This window comes from Drosophila subpulchrella, chromosome 2R (assembly GCF_014743375.2).
Source record: "Drosophila subpulchrella strain 33 F10 #4 breed RU33 chromosome 2R, RU_Dsub_v1.1 Primary Assembly, whole genome shotgun sequence".
Classification (NCBI taxonomy): Eukaryota; Metazoa; Arthropoda; class Insecta; order Diptera; family Drosophilidae; genus Drosophila; species Drosophila subpulchrella.
The window spans coordinates 6,440,280-6,456,790 of record NC_050611.1 but is presented as its reverse complement, the minus strand read 5'-3'; the positions used below and the strand labels follow the sequence as shown (position 1 = coordinate 6,456,790).

Below are 16,511 nucleotides of genomic sequence, written 5' to 3'. Positions count from 1 at the left end.
CTGTAAAAATACTGATTGCTATCGATAGCTGTCGGATGGTCGATAGCATTGCTTTGCCCATCCCCAAGCTGCACTGAAGTAAATTCCTGGAATGCAATTTAGCCAATTGTTAACGACTTAAAATGCCAAATAAGTCCGACGAGGCGGGCGATACTCAACTGGCCAAAAGGCAGAAAAGGAAGCAGACTATCTGGACGCGCGAGAAGATTGCCAGGCTAATTGAACTGTACCGCGCATCGGATTGTTTGTGGAACCACTACTCCGAGCTGTACAAAAATAAGGATTGCAGGACTAAAGCCATCGATTCCATTTGCGCTTCCCTGGGGATAACTAAAAACGACTATGGCAAGAAGGTGCACAATCTTCGCAACCAATTTAATTCGGAACTTAAGAAACTGGAGAGACGACTTGAGGAGTCTGGCGGAGATTCCGAGAAGACCTGTCGATGGGAGCACTTCAAAACGCTGATGTTTCTGCGTTCTGTGATAGAACCGCGTCCAGGATATCAGCAAGGACCTCAGTGCAAGGTACGCTACCTCTATTTCAATCTGTAACCCATATGTTAACCCATCTTTCCCTTTTACCTGTAGAAACTGATCACAAAGCTGGACTTTAGTTTCCCCGAACAAGAAGCGGAAAAGCAGAGCCAATCCTCAATAGAAAGCTTGGAGTCCTTGATTGTAGAAAACGAAGCAGAAACCAGTGAGGTTACAAAGGTCAGCGAACCTATTCCAATGCCTCCTGAACCTGCGTCGCCTTGCAACTCATCTGCTCCGAGTCGGTTGGCAGAAGCACCCACCGTTTCCGCTCCTGTTCATATACCACCCAGTGGTCGTGACCAATGGGACGCCTTTGGCGAATTAATAGCCATTGAATTCCGCAACCTAAACTCTGAAACATCCCGCAAAAGGCTGAAGCGGAAGATAATGCAAGTTATGCTGGAAGTCGGCGAAGAAGATGATCTTGAGCTGCCAAGTACAAACAGTTGATTTTAGAATTAAGTAAGGGCATCGTTGTAAAGTGTTAAATAGATACAGCACACAGATCATTTAAAGGCACTTTGTATGTACATTTTAAGCACCAATCTCAGTAAACCGGAAGTGGACAAAACTTCACCTTGTTGAGCAATAAAAAATCTGAATAACTTGTACTTGCTACTGGTAATTAATTTGCATATTTATTCGGTAGAGATACATATGTAAAATCAATGGGTCCTAACATTACGAAAACAGTCGACTGCTGTTGGAAATTCTTGAAGGACTGAGATAAGCACTAATTTCAACAGATTATAGATAGACGTGAGATTTATAGGACGTACATTTGTCAGAACTTAAAGTCCTTAATTGCCTGTGGCAGATCAGGTAACTTTATATCTTTAATCTGTTGCGGAATGTTCATACTCTTCACGGCGCTCACAGCCCGAGCTGGTGCTGCCGAAATACCCGCCTCCTGCTTGACGATCTTGTTCTGCTCCTCGATCCTGGCCATAATGTCGTTCATATTGGTCTGCAGGACCATTCCCCCCATGACCAGTTCTGTAACAAAGTTAAGATGACAATCTAGTTGGGATACATATGAGTTATTCCCAAACCTGAGAGTATGTGGTGGACGGCATCGGCGTGAAATATCAAGTCCAGCTCACAGACGTTTTCGAAACACTTGTCGAGCGTTTCCACAAAGACCTGGATCAAGTCAAGGATTCCCAGTTCGCTTTCTGAGGAGTCCACGCAGAAAACAAAGTACAGCGTGGCATAGTGTCTGTAGATAAGCTTGTAGTCCGATCCGCCAATTAAGCTAGAAAAAGAATAGTGGTAATACGTATTCTGGGTGCATGTTCCCAAGTATTACTCACCTTCCGCCCTCCAGAAAGTTGCAAACATTATCATCCCGCTTGGAAACCAACTGAAACGTCTCCTTAATTATTTGTTGCTGCAGACTTTCATCCTACAAAGAAAATTTAGCATGATATTATTGAGAACTTGATAATATGATACAGCACTTACGAAATACTGATAGAATTTCGATAGCCTAGGCTTCCCATGATTATTAAAAACAAGTATAGCTTTTATCATTTCAATTTCTTTGATGGGTAAAAAAAAATGTAAATGTTGTTTAAACTGCCAGCTGTTTTGCTTTTCCGACTAGGGCTGCAAAATCAATACTTGGTGTAACTTTCAAAATATCGATACTTCGTGTACCAAAGGTTTTCTTTACAAAATCTATTGAAAAATATAAATATTTAAACTTCTACGGAAGTAAAGTTGTTTTTAAAACCAAATCATATTCAAATATGTTTTAATTTTTCCGTTGAAAGTTTTGGAATCATATTATAATTATAATAATTACCCATCCCTAATACCTCTAACCTCTTGGTCCGCGTTTTGTTTATTTACTATTTTTATGATAATATGAATAATTTAACAAAAGTAAACTTCAACTGCAGGTATTATTGAATTTTCGTTTGTATATCTTATTGGTAAAAATGTATTTTTAAGGGTGAGCTCGGTTTTAAACAAAGATCTGAAGCTATATGGAAAGCAGTTTATGTTTGATGCGAGAGAAGAGACCTCTTGGACTTCCGATGAAGTATAAGTTTATTTATTAATTAAGAAAATTATTTATTAAATCTCAACGTTTTTTCAGGGAACCCCCCAATGGATTACCGTCAGTTTCGATGAGCCACAAACCATTTCAGGATTTAGTTTTCAGTTTCAAGGAGGATTCGCTGGCCTGAAATCGGAAATGATAATGTACTCCGCTGATGGAGCCCAAATACATCAAGAACCCTTCTATCCAGAAGATATAAACTCTCCCCAGCTGTTTCAGGTTAAAGATGCAGTCCGGGAAAAAACTTGTTCAAAGATAAAGTTCATCTTCGAGTCCAGTACAGATCTGTTTGGTCGAATCATTGTTTACGATCTGCAACTGTTAAGCTAGTCCTAAGTATTTATGTAACTAGGTTTGTACAAAACTCTATTCTTATCAAAGTGTATAAAAGTGGACAATTATCTATGTTTATATTATCAAAAAAACATTGAGCCGTTAATGGGTGGGTCATGTTTATCAGCTAAATATTGGCTGACTCACCCTGCCTGTGCTAAAACTGATGGGGTATCAATTTCATTAATTTTTTTTCAGACAGGGTAAGCCCTTTTAAGGGATGACGAAAGTTCAATGGATGTGTCCAAATTTCCCGAAAACTAAACTCCTAAGCGATAAATTAGATTCAATTCATATTTATTTACATCGTTTCAAATTGCATATGACATTGGATCCAGGTTCAAGGGGACTTCTTTCACGCCATTCCCTAATTAGAATACCATTTGCATGGACCTCGAACGTGAAACACGCAACTTCTAATCGAAGGTGACACTTCAACCCATGTCTTATCACCCCTCAAAGCGTCTTTGAAGAGTCTTACCCATTTCAATAAAAAGTTACGTCATTTATATTGCACCAAAACCATTGTTTATTTGTCCAAAACCACAAAGATAATTTTAGGCGTAGCTAATATTTCGAATGCTTCAGTTAGACTCGTTGTGTATAAGATGAAACTAAGCTGCAACCGAGATTTCCAGGCGAGGGCAGTTGGGGATTCCGCATTCCAGGTCGGGAGATGCATCCTGGTGCCAGCAGCTCTCCGAGTTGCAGAACATGCATCCATTGGGCGAAAGCGGGACGTTTGTCGAGAGGTCCACCATTTCCCACACTTTCTTCAGATCGGTAACCAGGGCGTTCATCATTTCGAAAGTGTGGAATGGAGTGGGGGCCAGTCGAAGTTTCTCCTGGCCGCGGGCTACGGTTGGGTAATTAATCGACTGCAGGTAGTGTCCAAATTGTTCAATTAACACGTTTGAGATTTGACTGCTTTTCAGAGGGTCTCCAATTTTGATGGGGATGATGTGGCTGGGCGTTTCTTCGACGGGAAAACCTGAAATTGGCGAAATAATATGGTCAGTAAACTGAAAGTTAAGTGCCTTTTTCTATACATGGCCACCACTTAAATTTAAAAATAAATCGAAAGTGCGAGAATAACCTTCAATTCGTGTTACATAAAGTCTAAAATTACACCCTACCTTCTCGTTTCAGCAAGTTTTTCAAGTAGGAGACGTTCCGCTGGTGCATGTGGCGCAGCTGACGACCCTCCTCCGATGCCAGGATGTTAACGGCCTCCAGGGCACCACATAGCACAGTGGGCGGCAGCGAGGTGGTGAAGATAAAGCCAGCCGCATACGATCGGATCATGTCGACCAGCTTTTCGGACCCAGCTATGTAACCGCCAATGTTGCCAAACGCCTTGCCCAGGGTTCCCGATATGATGTCCATTTTGTGCAGCACCCCGTCCCGTTCGCCGACTCCGGCTCCATGGTCGCCGTACAATCCCACGGCGTGTACCTCGTCGATGAACGTGATGGCCCCGTACTCGTGTGCCACGTCCAACAGCTCCTCAAGCGGGCAGATAGCCCCAGTCATGGAATGTACCGTTTCAAATGCCACGATCTTGGGCACGCTCTTGTCCGTCTGCTTCAGCAGCTGATGCAAGTGGTCCACGTCATTGTGCCGAAAGATGTGCTTGGGCACCCCGCTGTTCCGTATGCCCATGATCATGGAGGCATGGTTGCCCGCGTCCGAGAAGATCTGGCAGCCAGGTAAAAGTTTAGCGAGCGTAAAGAGCGTTGAATCATTGGCCACGAAACACGAGGTGAACAGCAGGGCGGCCTCCTTTTGGTGGAGCTCGGCCAGCTTTTCCTCGAGTCGCTCGTGATGGAGCGAGTTGCCCGAGATGTTCCTAGTGCCCCCCGCCCCCGATCCGTGCATGTTCAGGGCCTCCTGAACGGCCCTCTTAACGCTTGGATGGGCGGACATGCCCAGGTAGTCGTTGGAGCACCACACCGTGATGGGCTTCTCCGCCCGCTCCGAGTACTCCAGGGCGTGGGGGAACAGCCCGTCGCCCGCCAGGCGGTTGACCTTCTTGAAGACCCTGTAGGAGTGGTCCCGTTTCTTCTTCATGATCTGCTCGTTGAAGAAGCGCTCGTAGGGAAAGGTCTCCGAGGTGGAGGTGGCCTTAACAGGGTCAGCGGATACGGGGGCACCAGCAGCCGCACCAGCATTTGCATTAGCCCCCGTCGAGTAAGACCTTGTAACACTTGCGGCGACGAGTGAAAGTTTCTTCTCGCCCGCACCCAAGGTCTTTCCCACCACGGGGCAGTGACTCCCATAGGATTGGCACAGCGTCTCCGCGTAGTTGCGGATGAAGCTGGCGGTGAAGCGGTTCAGGAACGGACACTGCATGACGAGGCGATTTCCCACTTTTGAAGACCCGACCTAAATCAGCGAACTTTGAAAGTGAAGTGAGGTCTTTTGAAAATTATGCAAGAATTGGGGGAGGGGGAGGTGGGCGAGTGTGACCGGAGCTTGCGAAAATATACTGCCTGTCCAATAAACAGCTGTCTTGGAAAAATACCAACAAACAAGCTCAAACAAGTGTTTGTTTCGGTTTTCAAAAGAAAGCCGTTACTAATTATTACAATATTTGACGATTACAATGAAATACAATAATTTATGTATTTTAATTTATAGAAATTTAGTTTTATTTTGCGTAAATGTTATCTGAATCTAGTTCAATTTGACAAAGGTTTCATCATCTACGATCGCAAAGTTGTCCTCCCGGAAATGACGCAAGTTCTCGTTGAAACATTTGCTGCTTTCGTTATGTAATTTAGTCATAACCGGCTTAATGTTTTTGACTCCTGCAGTCTTTGATAAGTCTGTGAAATAGTCAATCTTGAAGAGAACAGAACATTAGGAACTAAATGATAACTTAAATCAAATTTCGAACCCACCTGTCTTGGACCCAACATATGAGCATGACGTTTCCTGTAGCCATCGTGCCAAATCTTGGTCATTCTATCATAGGTATCCTTAAGCATTTCCTCTGTGGATGGCAGTTCATTCGATCCATTGTAGTAGCTCATGATGAACCTGGCTTGGATATCCATCATTTGAGCGGCACAAACGTAGAATGGCAACCCAATCAATGACATCGACGGGTTCCTTATGTTAATGCATTGCTTGTACAACTCCTGGACGTAGTTGTCCTCCACATAGATTCCGGAATTCACTGTCAAGAAGGGAAAGGCGTACTTGTATCCTGTGCAAAAGAAAATGGTGTCGAACTCCTCGTAGGTTCCGTCCACAAAAAAGGCGCCATTCTCGTCGAGTTCCCGAACATCAGGCTTCTGCTGGACATTTTCAAAGAATATGTTTTCTCCTATGTCGGTCAAGTGGTGACTAATTGTGACACGTTCCGCTGATCGGGAAATTATATTAGACAGGTCCATGCCACTTGGACCAGCTCCGATAACAAGAACGGATTTACCTGGGTTATTAATGATATTTTATATAAATAATCCTAACATACTTTAATAATACTTTTGGTACAAATACCTTCGAAAACCTCTCTTGTTCTGAAATCATGGCTGTGCAAATACTCGCCCTTAAAACGATTCATATTCGGAACTTTACTATAATTCGGGGTGTGATAATGCCCGTTGGCCACCATGACCTTGTCGAAGTAATGGAACTCAATCTTGTTTGTCACTACATCTTTACAAAGAACCTGCAAACGCTTCGTTTAGATAATGATTTACTAAAATTAACATTTTAACTCACTTGCCACTTTGAATTCCTTTGCACCACTCGAATAACATACGTATTGAACTTTATATGCTTTTTCAGTTGGAAATGATCAGCGTATTGGTTAAGGAAATCACATATTTCATCAGATCTCACGTAGGAAACCTCGTTTTTTCCAATTTCAAAGTCCGGAAAGCCCATTACTTCCTTGGGCAGATTGGTTCTAACGAGTATTCACAAATGTTATTTCGTTCGTAACGTTTTCCGGATCACACCTACCGTAAATTTTTGTACATGCTGCTGTGAACATCAATGCCATTGACAACACCTGTGGCCTCATTGTAAACCCAGGTTCCGCCGATTCGGTCAGATAGTTCAAATACAGTGGTCTGGAAACCATTTTCAATCGAGTGTCGGGCACAGCAAAGGCCCGCTGTTCCGGCCCCAATTATGCATACGCTCATTATTATTACAGTTATTGGTTTTTATTAATTGTGTCTAGGTGCGATACGTCGGGACTGCTTTCTACACTCCGATAGCCTTAACGAAACTGAGGATCGCATCGTGATGAACTTTATGGCTTCCCCACTTTGATACCTCCGGAAAAGTAGAGTACTTGGATTTCTTTGAGAACTTTGAATTTTGCTATATAATAAATGTAAGATTACGCTACATCACTGGCTGAAAATTTAAAGATTAAATGTTGCGCCTCTCAATAAGAATTTTTGTTACCATAAAAGAGCATTTTGAATTCGAAATAAAGATCGCTGTGCTAATTTCACTGTAATCGTACTGATAACATTATAAAGCATAAGGCAATCTTTTCCACAGAGCTTCTGTATTTGTTTTGATTTTTTATTTATAGGCTTATAAGCAGTCGAAGCATCCGCATATATTTATTTTATTGATATTTACTTTGTTGATAAGGGTACTAGCATAAAACAATATTCGCTACAGAGGCTGAAGCGTACTCGATTCGTTCTATAGTTCAAGGTATGGGTTGTTATTGGAAGAAACCCAGGGGTAATGTATGAATATTTTTCGTGGCCCAGACACTTCTTTGACTTTGTCTTTTCCCACGCTAAACAACGCAACCAAATGTGAGAAAATTTGCATGGGTCAGGTAAATTTTGCCCGTACGTGACTCAGTCTGTAAGTGATCGTTAAGAACGTCTAACATGGGACTAGCGGCTTGTATATGCACCAAAGTGCTCCAGCTTGCAAGTATCTTTTCAAGATCACAATCGAAGTGACCCAACCCATTTAGACTCATTCAGTCTGATGAAGCGGAAAACTTTTAAATGGGGAAACCTAATCAAGCCGTGTATATTTCATTGATAGATTGCTACAGTGGCTGCGCTGATTGTGAAAAGATTGTCAGACAAACATTCAGAGAGGGTGTTTGTCCTTAACAAAAAACAGTCTAGGGAATGGACACTTTTGAACAACATCTCTTGGTCAAAAGAAAGCGACGATTTTGGCACGCTTACATTCGTGGGATACACCTTTATATCAGCAGTTCTACTAATCACAAGGTAATTACTCAGTAACTGTGATTCATTACTACCTGGTTTTTGTTAAAACTTGAATTTTCTTTTAGAATTATCGATTCGACCTCGAACTATGGCACTTGCGAAGTAATTCTGTTGACCTGTGGCGTCTTGTTCTTCACTATAGAGGGTAACATATGGCTTTCGGTATAACTTCTCAGTTTTCAACTTTATTTTTTTTAGGACTACTCATTTTCTTTACCGTCGAACAACTGCCCGAGAATCTCCTGATCTATGCCTATGCCTTGGGAACACTTTCTTTTATCTGTGCAGCGTTATTTGCTCTGGACTTAATGCTTTTTAAAAACTTGCTTAAACTAAAGAACTCGACAGCGCAAACAGATCAATTAAAAGAAACAGTGGCCCTCAAAGTTTATAATTTATCCCAGGAGCCAAAGGCAAGCTGCTGCAGCAATAGTCCCCGAACACACATCGTTAATGAAACTAATAGGAACTATTTACGAACGGATTTATAGGACCAATTTAAACAAATTCTTATACATATCTGCATCTTTCATTACCTTTATTGCCGTTATTTTTCGAATGTAGTGAAACAAAATATGCATTATAAGATCGTGCTGTTAAGACAACTAATTGGATTTTGTATGTTAATAAAGTTTTGGACATTAATCAACGCTAGAAGCGGCCTCAACTAATACACAAAATTGAATGTATTAAGAATGCTAACAGTGTAGACTATAATAATAAAAGGTTTTGGGCTCAGAACAGTAAAAATGATACCCTCGTCCTCCGTGCATCCCCCTTGGCTCTTCGAGCCATCCCGTAATGTCAGGGAATATCGCTGCTGCTCGTCGTCCCCTTGGAATCGCACATTCCACCGGCCATGTTCTCGTTAGACCTCTCAGATGTTAGTCCTCCGGTGATTCCAGTTAAATTTAGTTTGTACTGCAAGCGGATTATCACATATGTCAGTTATAAAGTCGGTTATCGAGGGGATCTTACTTTCATAGCTTATGACTAGCCACAAATAAATTACAGATTAGTTAGTTGGATTAAGATAACCTTTTGAGGAAATAACATCATTTCTGACATTTTAACTGGGATTTTCAAATTTAGCAATATATATAACTACGATTTCGAGCAATGCTAATTTCATATAAATTGTTTGAGCTCGGGATGCAAGGGATATGTAGCTTTCCATAGATCAAATAGGTTTAAGCCAAATAAAAATGTTGACTAAATACAGGCTGAGTTCATGCGATAGCTCTTTTTTATAAAGGTTTTGTGTTTAATATACAATGTAGACTATATAAACTGTTATCAAAGCATAAAACCAAAGCAATTATCCTTGTATCCATCGAAATAAATGAAAAGGTCTAAAATCATAGGTACCTGTAATAATGCATGCTTTAATATCACAGTAAATTATAAAACTCATACACATTCAGTTTTTGTGGTTAACAATATGAAATGGCCGCATGGCTTGGCTTTGACTTATTTACCTTAGTTGCGCACTCAAAGCACTTCGATACTACTTTATTTATAACGTTCATAAGGTTTTTGGTTTCTCTGATGACATGATCGACCTTCACAAAAGTGGCAGCTTTACCAACCGTGTGGTCTTTGACTGTAAATTGAAGTGCTTGGACAAAAGTCGGCACTCTATCTAAAATGTTAAGGAGATCCTTTTTGTTGTCACTAGCGGGAACCTAAGGATATCAAGGGTCAATACAAAAATACTTTTATAAAGCATAGATACCAGGTTACCTGGTATGAAAAGTGGCGGAGGACTTTGTAAAGTCGATTGGCTTCCTCCGCAAAATATTCGGCTTGAGTAAACAAATCCTGAGTTGTTCTTAAAGAACCGTTTCCCTTGGTAAACTGATACATAAGGAAAGCCATCGCTGACATGTTCTTAGCTCTCTTTAATATGTCGTTGTCGTCCGACAAGTCTTCACTCCATTTTGATTGATATGTGTTTAGATCTCCATTGTTTTTGCCTTCGAGGCCAGAATACTCAACCATTTCTCCATCTTCTGTTGCAGGTACACCGGATTTTGTTAGTTTATCTGTGTTTTCACATTTCTAGGGGATTACCGATAGCAGTTAGGAGCAGTACTATAAGGGGGTACCACAAAATAATGACCTACCTCAGTTTCAGCTTCTCTGTCGTTCTTAGTAGTATTAATTGATACAAGGATCTTCTTGGCGATCATAGAGATCTCGTTCGTCAGCCACTTCCACATGTCCGAGAAGGACTCAAAGTTCTCGTTGGCCGCACTGCTGTTGGAGTACTTCCACAGGATCTTGGCAGCTATAAAGACCTGCGGTCCGTAGATCCGCAGATTGATGGCCAGACACTTCGCCTGGACCTGCAGCCTTTCCGTGGGCGCTATGTGCTGGAGCAGCTTGCAGATGTCGAAGATGTGGTCACAGCAGTCGTGGAACTTTGTGGAGCGTTGGTTTAGATTGTCGATGTCGTAGTTCGTTGCCAGGACGTGGAACGATTTGACCAGCTTGGAGCAGATCTTCAGGGACTCGTTGAAGTCCTCGATTTGACTGGACACGGAGACGACGAGCTGCTTGCACAGCTCCTCCAGACTGCTTAGCATCCCTAGCTCGGGATCATCGCGACCCTGACCCTTCACCGGGACCCCGGCACTCTCGTGCTGCTCCTTCATGATGTTGTTCAGGTATAGGTCGAACTCCATCTTGCAGCTGTCGCAGTAGGACAAAATGTTCTTTCGATGGTTGTGACTTATGTACGGGGAGTCTGTGAAGTCGTGGGCCTTCTCGAAGAGCTTCTCAAAGGCCACCGATAGCTCCTCGCGCAGATCGAGGCTCTCGGAACTCATGTGCTTCCTGAAGTTGGTGTTGTTCACCATGCGTCCACCGCCCGCCGAGGAGGCCAGATTCTTCTCCGACTTCCACATATCGTCGTCCAGGAAGTTAAAGTAAGCGTCGGAGTTGTTGTTCCCCTCGTTGTTGCTGTCGTAGTAGCTCATCTGGTACTTGTACCTCTTGATCAGATTCACAATCCTCTTTATTGTCGTGTATATGCTCTCGTTCTCGTAATTCGGATTGCTGGCCTGCTTGTCGAAGGGCATGTGCTTGGCCGAATCGAAGATGCTGTCCTTCACCACGAAGTGTATGAGATCCATGGCCCTACGGATCTGGCAGAAGACCGTGTCCCGGTTCTCCTTCACGATCACACAGTCGCTGTGGATCAGGCTGTTCTTCGAGGACGTTAGTAGAATGGCAATGGACTTCTCCAGGATCTGGCGGGCCGAAAACATTTGTGCCCGCCGCCGTTCCTCCTTGAAGGAGTTCCGGTGGTGGCCAGTGAGGTAGGCCAATTCGATCATCTCCGTTCCAAAGACGGAGAAAGCGCGCACGAATTCGGTGAAGTTCATCACCGACTCCAGCTTTTCCAGGCTCTCGGAGGCTCGCTTCTTGGCGGTCAGGAGCTTCTTCACAACTATAATGTCCACTAGAAGTAGGATTCGCGTAACAGAGGATAGTAGCGACCTGGCTGCCAGGATAATGGCGCCGTAGTCCTTCAGAGGCTCAATGTGGTGTCGAAGCTCCATACCACCCAAAGGTGATATATCACAAAGGCGTTCAATAGATTTTCCTGTAAGTTAGTTATTTATCAGAACTTTACCTCGGAGGTACTTAAAAAAAGAATGATTATATTATACCTGCATCTCTTGCTTCTTTTGCCGCCTCGTACATGTCTCCCTTGATGTCAATATTCTCCTCGGCAATTATCTCGCCAATCGTTATAAATCGCTCCACGGCGATGTTCAGTAGGTGTCCTATGTTCCCAAAAGTGGACATGATTTGCTCGTTATCCATATCACGAACTCGAAAGCGTTGATTCTGGAAGGGGAGGGGAAAGCATATTGATCAAGTTTCAGGGTCAATCGATAATCACAGACGAATAAAGGCGAGGCAGCCAGTAAGCTTGATGGAAACTACAAGACATTCCACAGCCGGTCAAAAACTTACGTTTACAGTTGATTGAGTGATTCCGTACATTTTGGACTCGTCAATTCTCAATAAAAAAATTGATTATATATACTTAAATATCCACAAAAGCGTATTTCAGGCATGTAACATTTTTATTTACTTCCTATTGATTTTTCTCAATACTAAGGCTAGCGAGTTGCATAGACATTGAAACTAAATCAAGTATTTGGCACTCAATAATACCGTCACTGATTAATGCGTCATTGTACGAGGGTTTATAGGTTTAAGCTCAAATAAAAGTCGATTTTTCAGCCAGCGAAAGCTCCTTAGCTTAAAATTAGTGTGTTATATAGCTAGGTGTCTGTAAACAACGTGTTTACTTGTAGACAAATATATGTGTATGCCCCCAGATTTGTGTGATTCCCGAATCACTCGAGCTTGTAACAAATTGTTCTGCGCAGGAAGTCTGCGCACGAAAACCATATAGTACTGTAAAATGCAACAGTTTCCCGTTACAAAGGAGTCTGAAATCGATTCAGGTGGAAGGATACGATATTAGTTGAGCTGCGACACGGGAAATCCATTGGGAAATACCTGGGTGTGTATACAAAAAAAATTCTTATCAAGGATTTGACGTTTTTGAGCTGACTTTTGAAATGTAGCGAAAAATTTAATGGTATCATAAGAAACATTTGAATTTTAAATGTTTCTTTCTTTCCCAAATAATATATTTATTTATGAATAGACAAAGTATAAAAAACAGCATTATTTCTTTTACCTATCCTATTGACATCATAGAATTGTAGTTTAAATGGAATTGGAACACCCTATCATTGGCCTCAAAAAAAAAATAGTTTCACAACACTCCGCTAGCCAAATAGATTAGTAAAAACCTGTGATGATGAAAACTAATAATTATTTCGCATCACTCTTTATTTCCATTGATACTGATAGAATTTGCACGTCATATTCTATTTTACTTCTTCAAGGTGATTAAAATAAAAGGCGCGCGTGTTTGAATTTTGGTGGGAATTAATGGGTCACAACCTGGTAACACTCCGCTTTGCGACCATATGATTTTTGCCGAGTATTTTATTTCCAAATGTTGTTACCTAAACACGAGCACGTCAAATTCCTGCAGGCCGCATACGAAAAATAGCCAAATAACCGGATTAACGTAATTATTTGAATGGTGTGATCTACTGACCAAGTAGATTTGAATCGAGGGTAGCCAAGTTCCGGTGAAGGAAGTAAAACACAAAGTCCTTGCAAGATGATGCGAAATTTCGGGATGTTATCAATAAGAAGGAGCAGCTGGATGGCCAACTGGTGCTCCAAGGAACGGGTGTGGGCGTCCGCCATGAGGCTAAATGCACCCGCACCGGCAGCAGGCCACCAAAAATTCTTAAATTGCCATGTAACCGATAACCTCCAGCAAAGTCGAAGTGTCCACGAGAGCGCCAATGCGGAAAGGGAGCCCGGCAATACCAAAGAGAACGCGAGGAAGCCCGAGGACCTGGACCGAGCTTATGAAGTCCTGCGCACCACTCTGCCCAAGTTGTTCGTGGAGCCCCTGGATTATTCCATTTACAGCCCAGGACTAATATTCCACAACAACATCACGGGCAAGCACACGGTGGGCCTGTATCACTACGTCAAACAGATCGCCATCCTGCGGACGGTGGGCCACCTAAAGTACGCCTACGTAAAGTTCGAAGTCCTCAAGATCACAAAGCACCAGGATGACTACACGGTGAGGATTAGGTGGCGAGTGCGGGGCATTTCTGGGTTGAAGGTCATGTTCCAGTTCTGGAAGTACAAGCTCTGGCAGCTAAAGGAAGTGCTGAAGGATCAGGAGGCCTGGTACGATGGCTACTCAGTCTGTTACCTAGGCGACGATGGTCTGATCGTTAAACACGTTGTGGACAAGGTGATGCCGGACGAGAGTCGGGAGGCTGTTGAAAACACTTCTGCGACGGCGCTACCTCCCGGTTCCTTGGCGGCGACCTCTTCTCAGAAGATCAACTGCCAATGAAGTCGTAGCTAGCTTTAAATGTTACTTATTTATTGTATTACTAAACGTAATAAACGGAAACTGTGAAAATGTTTAGTAAATGCATTGAAGCTTTGTACCATATTCGATTTCAAATCGTCACTGCTTGAACGCATACACCGATCCCTTCTTGATATATTTGTACGGGCGCGAACGGCTCCGCTTGGCAAAGGCACTTATATAGGGCTTTTCCTTGTTGTACTCGACGGTGCTTTGCATGGAGCCCTCTGTTTCGAGGAATATATCAAAGCTGTAGATGGTGCGGAAGAGCTGGGCATAAAGAATGCGCTCGTTGGCCTCCAACTGTTTGGGCTGCAGCGAGTTGGTCCAAAACTCCATCATCTAAAGAAAGTTAGTTAATAAAAAGTTCAAAGAGACGGTTGAATTAGCACTCACCTTGATGGCCGCATTGTTTTGGGAGGTATGACAGCCGTTCCAGTGCACATTTAGAATCCAAAGAGGCATCTCCAGTGGATAATTACTCGGTATTCTGATAAAACACTCCATTTTAGCGGAGCCCCTGACGATAACAGCGCGGTAAGAGTTGTATGTAATGCCCTTGTCGTCTGACGAAATATTCAACTTGTCTGAAAGTTGCGAATGAAATTCTTCGTGTGTTATGGCCGTCCATTGGACAAGGCTGCAGGACAGTCCAGCCGGATAAATGTTCTCCTTGAGGGTAAACAAATCAATGTCCTTGTAAGTTAGACCACGAATTTGCTGGCTTAAACGCAGCCAAGAGTTCCAGCGCCTAGTAATGCGGTCGATAATCTCCCGGGTGATTTTGTTCAAGTTTAGTTCGTGATTGTACAGCATAGAATTGTTGACGGTGGGAATCGAGCACATGCTTTGCAGCCAACAGAAAGGTTTTCCAAAGTCTTTGGCCTTCAAATAGCGCACACATTCTTCAGCTGTTAAGTCCGAGTTTCGGAGCTGAAAAGTATAAATTTAGTTTATTCTGCAACTGAGGAAATCTCAGATCTTACCTCGTATTGGATTCCAGGAATGGGTATTTCATTGCCCAAGTCGTTGGCATACAAATGACGCAATAGGTGGTGGACAAAGTTTGTATCACTGTGAAAAGATTACAAGTTGTAAATGGAATGTATCGCCTGGCTTATTAAAGAATTACCCCTGAGTGTTGGCATTGCTGGAGTAGTTAAGTTGGCCCCAGACAGTGGCACACTTAATCAGCTCAAAATATCGAATCTGCAAAATGAGCTGATTCGCTCCGGCGGCTCCAATCTATGGATATTTAGCTTGTAAAGGTTATTTTAAAACAAGAAATGCACGTCTACGTACCGTCATGCAAATGTGCAATGGATGAGGAGACAGTGCATCTTCCAAGCCATTCTCCACAGACTCTTTCGGCGAAGCAGATTCCTTGTCATTCTGTCCGGGGTGCAAAGTGGCGTACTTCTTCTCCTTTAGCAGCTCCTGCATTTGGGCCTCGCTCTCGTAGCCCACCACCTCGGCGGTGAACGATTGATCCTCGCTGGCCCGTTGCAGGGATTGCAGGATAATAAACAAAATGTATAGGGGCTTTGGCAGATACTTGACCACGGCGCTTAGCTTCCACTCCACATCGAGGGACAGTTGTAGGGCATCGTGCAGCGGCTTCGTGGCTCCCTGCAAGGTGCGCAGGGCAGGGCCAAAGGAGATGTACCTCTGGGCGTGGCTAAGATTGTCCTGAAGCAGCTCCTGCTTGGAGGTCAGCAGAGCGCTGTACTGCTTGTCGAGATCCTTTCGCAAACGCAGCTCGCAGTCCAGGCGATGAAGGTGCTGTTTGTGGCTAGACAATTCCTCCTTTTCGTTGGCCATGCTGGGCAGCTTGGTGGCGTACTCCGTCTCCGAGAGGAGCTCCAGATTGGTGTCCCTGCTCTTGAACTTCTGGCAACGCACGATCTCCTTCTTCAGGTGGCTCACTTCGTAGAGCAGATTCTGCAGCTGCAGCCGGCTGAGGTCCACCTTGCACTTCTCCAGGTGCAGTTTGTCCCGTCCAGCCTTGATCTTGTGCTTCACCTCGCGGTTGGCGTGCTTCAGCGCCACAAACATCAAGGTGGCTGCGGTGCGTGCCTCGTCGGCTGACTGTCCCTGTAAAATGCGGAATGAGCGGGGTCTTGAGCTGCTAACAGCACACTAACCTTGGTCTTCGCCTCCATTATTCCCTCAATGGCCTTTTGCAACTGCTCGAACTGCGTATTTAATATTGTTTCCATTTTATTCGCAATTGTTTATCAGAAGCCGCAAAAATTAATACATTTGCAGTATGACCAGACTGCTTAAACTGAAATTACCTTGCCGTAGATTTTAAAACTATTTTGGTATATTTTCCATGA

At 43.3% G+C, this 16,511-nt stretch overlaps 9 protein-coding genes across 11 annotated transcripts; 4 read left to right on the top strand and 5 right to left on the bottom strand.

The window, feature by feature from the left end:
* Nucleotides 1–62: 62 nt before the first annotated feature.
* On the top strand, nucleotides 63–1,155 carry LOC119551834. The gene is made up of 2 exons (XM_037861404.1): nucleotides 63–527; nucleotides 591–1,155. The coding sequence occupies exons 1-2, from the start codon at nucleotides 123–125 to the stop codon at nucleotides 987–989; spliced, it is 804 nt and encodes a 267-aa protein (XP_037717332.1). The 5' UTR covers nucleotides 63–122; the 3' UTR covers nucleotides 990–1,155.
* Nucleotides 1,156–2,136, bottom strand: LOC119551835 (AP-3 complex subunit sigma-2). The gene is made up of 4 exons (XM_037861405.1): nucleotides 2,004–2,136; nucleotides 1,853–1,944; nucleotides 1,592–1,794; nucleotides 1,156–1,535 (listed from the first exon to the last, which is right to left on the bottom strand). The coding sequence occupies exons 1-4, from the start codon at nucleotides 2,070–2,072 to the stop codon at nucleotides 1,324–1,326; spliced, it is 576 nt and encodes a 191-aa protein (XP_037717333.1). The 5' UTR covers nucleotides 2,073–2,136; the 3' UTR covers nucleotides 1,156–1,323.
* Nucleotides 2,137–2,357: 221 nt separating this feature from the next.
* LOC119550889 (nuclear receptor 2C2-associated protein) lies at nucleotides 2,358–3,032 on the top strand. Its single transcript, XM_037859878.1, has 3 exons — nucleotides 2,358–2,443; nucleotides 2,496–2,586; nucleotides 2,644–3,032. The coding sequence occupies exons 1-3, from the start codon at nucleotides 2,409–2,411 to the stop codon at nucleotides 2,935–2,937; spliced, it is 420 nt and encodes a 139-aa protein (XP_037715806.1). The 5' UTR covers nucleotides 2,358–2,408; the 3' UTR covers nucleotides 2,938–3,032.
* A 413-nt stretch (nucleotides 3,033–3,445) lies between these two features.
* LOC119549518 (5-aminolevulinate synthase, erythroid-specific, mitochondrial) lies at nucleotides 3,446–5,386 on the bottom strand. Its single transcript, XM_037857631.1, has 2 exons — nucleotides 4,077–5,386; nucleotides 3,446–3,931 (listed from the first exon to the last, which is right to left on the bottom strand). The coding sequence occupies exons 1-2, from the start codon at nucleotides 5,290–5,292 to the stop codon at nucleotides 3,555–3,557; spliced, it is 1,593 nt and encodes a 530-aa protein (XP_037713559.1). The 5' UTR covers nucleotides 5,293–5,386; the 3' UTR covers nucleotides 3,446–3,554.
* Nucleotides 5,387–5,565: 179 nt separating this feature from the next.
* Nucleotides 5,566–7,197, bottom strand: LOC119549519 (senecionine N-oxygenase). The gene is made up of 5 exons (XM_037857632.1): nucleotides 6,916–7,197; nucleotides 6,673–6,859; nucleotides 6,448–6,619; nucleotides 5,844–6,379; nucleotides 5,566–5,784 (listed from the first exon to the last, which is right to left on the bottom strand). Exons 1-5 carry the CDS (start codon nucleotides 7,098–7,100, stop codon nucleotides 5,617–5,619), a joined length of 1,248 nt encoding a protein of 415 aa, XP_037713560.1. The 5' UTR covers nucleotides 7,101–7,197; the 3' UTR covers nucleotides 5,566–5,616.
* Nucleotides 7,198–7,529: 332 nt separating this feature from the next.
* LOC119549520 lies at nucleotides 7,530–8,695 on the top strand. Of its 2 annotated transcripts, none has more exons than XM_037857633.1 (4): nucleotides 7,530–7,759; nucleotides 7,978–8,171; nucleotides 8,237–8,316; nucleotides 8,370–8,695. In XM_037857633.1, exons 1-4 carry the CDS (start codon nucleotides 7,667–7,669, stop codon nucleotides 8,660–8,662), a joined length of 660 nt encoding a protein of 219 aa, XP_037713561.1. In that variant the 5' UTR covers nucleotides 7,530–7,666; the 3' UTR covers nucleotides 8,663–8,695. The 2 variants fall into 2 exon arrangements, with proteins under 2 accessions (XP_037713561.1, XP_037713563.1); XM_037857635.1 differs by having other exon boundaries at nucleotides 7,530–7,856.
* LOC119549517 (alpha-catulin) lies at nucleotides 8,691–12,527 on the bottom strand. 2 transcript variants are annotated; one of them, XM_037857629.1, is made up of 6 exons: nucleotides 12,159–12,527; nucleotides 11,849–12,029; nucleotides 10,298–11,781; nucleotides 9,915–10,232; nucleotides 9,650–9,856; nucleotides 8,691–9,092 (listed from the first exon to the last, which is right to left on the bottom strand). In XM_037857629.1, exons 1-6 carry the CDS (start codon nucleotides 12,186–12,188, stop codon nucleotides 8,976–8,978), a joined length of 2,337 nt encoding a protein of 778 aa, XP_037713557.1. In that variant the 5' UTR covers nucleotides 12,189–12,527; the 3' UTR covers nucleotides 8,691–8,975. The 2 variants fall into 2 exon arrangements, with proteins under 2 accessions (XP_037713557.1, XP_037713558.1); XM_037857630.1 differs by having other exon boundaries at nucleotides 12,363–12,525.
* A 676-nt stretch (nucleotides 12,528–13,203) lies between these two features.
* On the top strand, nucleotides 13,204–14,234 carry LOC119551214 (uncharacterized protein C6orf136 homolog). Its single transcript, XM_037860450.1, has one exon. The coding sequence runs from the start codon at nucleotides 13,393–13,395 to the stop codon at nucleotides 14,152–14,154; it is 762 nt and encodes a 253-aa protein (XP_037716378.1). The 5' UTR covers nucleotides 13,204–13,392; the 3' UTR covers nucleotides 14,155–14,234.
* LOC119551213 (THO complex subunit 5) lies at nucleotides 14,168–16,451 on the bottom strand. The gene is made up of 6 exons (XM_037860448.1): nucleotides 16,317–16,451; nucleotides 15,475–16,266; nucleotides 15,305–15,417; nucleotides 15,159–15,246; nucleotides 14,569–15,105; nucleotides 14,168–14,514 (listed from the first exon to the last, which is right to left on the bottom strand). Exons 1-6 carry the CDS (start codon nucleotides 16,389–16,391, stop codon nucleotides 14,272–14,274), a joined length of 1,848 nt encoding a protein of 615 aa, XP_037716376.1. The 5' UTR covers nucleotides 16,392–16,451; the 3' UTR covers nucleotides 14,168–14,271.
* Between the last annotated feature and the right edge of the window lie 60 nt (nucleotides 16,452–16,511).

Bases quoted from the DNA above. Each gene is read 5' to 3' on its own strand.
- LOC119551834 (XM_037861404.1), top strand. From the start codon at position 123: ATGCCAAATAAGTCCGACGAGGCGGGCGATACTCAACTGGCCAAAAGG. The intron at 528-590 runs GTACGCTACCTC...TTTTACCTGTAG, and splicing joins AGCAAGGACCTCAGTGCAAG to AAACTGATCACAAAGCTGGA.
- LOC119551835 (XM_037861405.1), bottom strand. From the start codon at position 2,072: ATGATAAAAGCTATACTTGTTTTTAATAATCATGGGAAGCCTAGGCTA. The intron at 1,945-2,003 runs GTAAGTGCTGTA...TTTTCTTTGTAG, and splicing joins CGAAATTCTATCAGTATTTC to GATGAAAGTCTGCAGCAACA. The intron at 1,795-1,852 runs GTGAGTAATACT...TTCTTTTTCTAG, and splicing joins AACTTTCTGGAGGGCGGAAG to CTTAATTGGCGGATCGGACT.
- LOC119550889 (XM_037859878.1), top strand. From the start codon at position 2,409: ATGAATAATTTAACAAAAGTAAACTTCAACTGCAG. The intron at 2,444-2,495 runs GTATTATTGAAT...TGTATTTTTAAG, and splicing joins AAAGTAAACTTCAACTGCAG to GGTGAGCTCGGTTTTAAACA. The intron at 2,587-2,643 runs GTATAAGTTTAT...ACGTTTTTTCAG, and splicing joins CCTCTTGGACTTCCGATGAA to GGAACCCCCCAATGGATTAC.
- LOC119549518 (XM_037857631.1), bottom strand. From the start codon at position 5,292: ATGCAGTGTCCGTTCCTGAACCGCTTCACCGCCAGCTTCATCCGCAAC. The intron at 3,932-4,076 runs GTAGGGTGTAAT...CGCCAATTTCAG, and splicing joins AAACTTGCTGAAACGAGAAG to GTTTTCCCGTCGAAGAAACG.
- LOC119549519 (XM_037857632.1), bottom strand. From the start codon at position 7,100: ATGAGCGTATGCATAATTGGGGCCGGAACAGCGGGCCTTTGCTGTGCC. The intron at 6,380-6,447 runs GTATTTGTACCA...TTAATAACCCAG, and splicing joins AACAAGAGAGGTTTTCGAAG to GTAAATCCGTTCTTGTTATC. The intron at 5,785-5,843 runs GTGGGTTCGAAA...GTTCTCTTCAAG, and splicing joins ATATGTTGGGTCCAAGACAG to ATTGACTATTTCACAGACTT.
- LOC119549520 (XM_037857633.1), top strand. From the start codon at position 7,667: ATGAATATTTTTCGTGGCCCAGACACTTCTTTGACTTTGTCTTTTCCC. The intron at 7,760-7,977 runs GTAAATTTTGCC...TTTCATTGATAG, and splicing joins AGAAAATTTGCATGGGTCAG to ATTGCTACAGTGGCTGCGCT. The intron at 8,317-8,369 runs GTAACATATGGC...TATTTTTTTTAG, and splicing joins CTTGTTCTTCACTATAGAGG to GACTACTCATTTTCTTTACC.
- LOC119549517 (XM_037857629.1), bottom strand. From the start codon at position 12,188: ATGTACGGAATCACTCAATCAACTGTAAAC. The intron at 9,857-9,914 runs GTAACCTGGTAT...TGATATCCTTAG, and splicing joins TCCGCCACTTTTCATACCAG to GTTCCCGCTAGTGACAACAA. The intron at 9,093-9,649 runs GTAAATAAGTCA...ATCCGCTTGCAG, and splicing joins GCTTTGAGTGCGCAACTAAG to TACAAACTAAATTTAACTGG.
- LOC119551214 (XM_037860450.1), top strand. From the start codon at position 13,393: ATGATGCGAAATTTCGGGATGTTATCAATAAGAAGGAGCAGCTGGATG.
- LOC119551213 (XM_037860448.1), bottom strand. From the start codon at position 16,391: ATGGAAACAATATTAAATACGCAGTTCGAGCAGTTGCAAAAGGCCATT. The intron at 15,418-15,474 runs GTACGTAGACGT...AAATATCCATAG, and splicing joins CATTGCACATTTGCATGACG to ATTGGAGCCGCCGGAGCGAA. The intron at 14,515-14,568 runs GTGAGTGCTAAT...AACTTTCTTTAG, and splicing joins AAAACAATGCGGCCATCAAG to ATGATGGAGTTTTGGACCAA.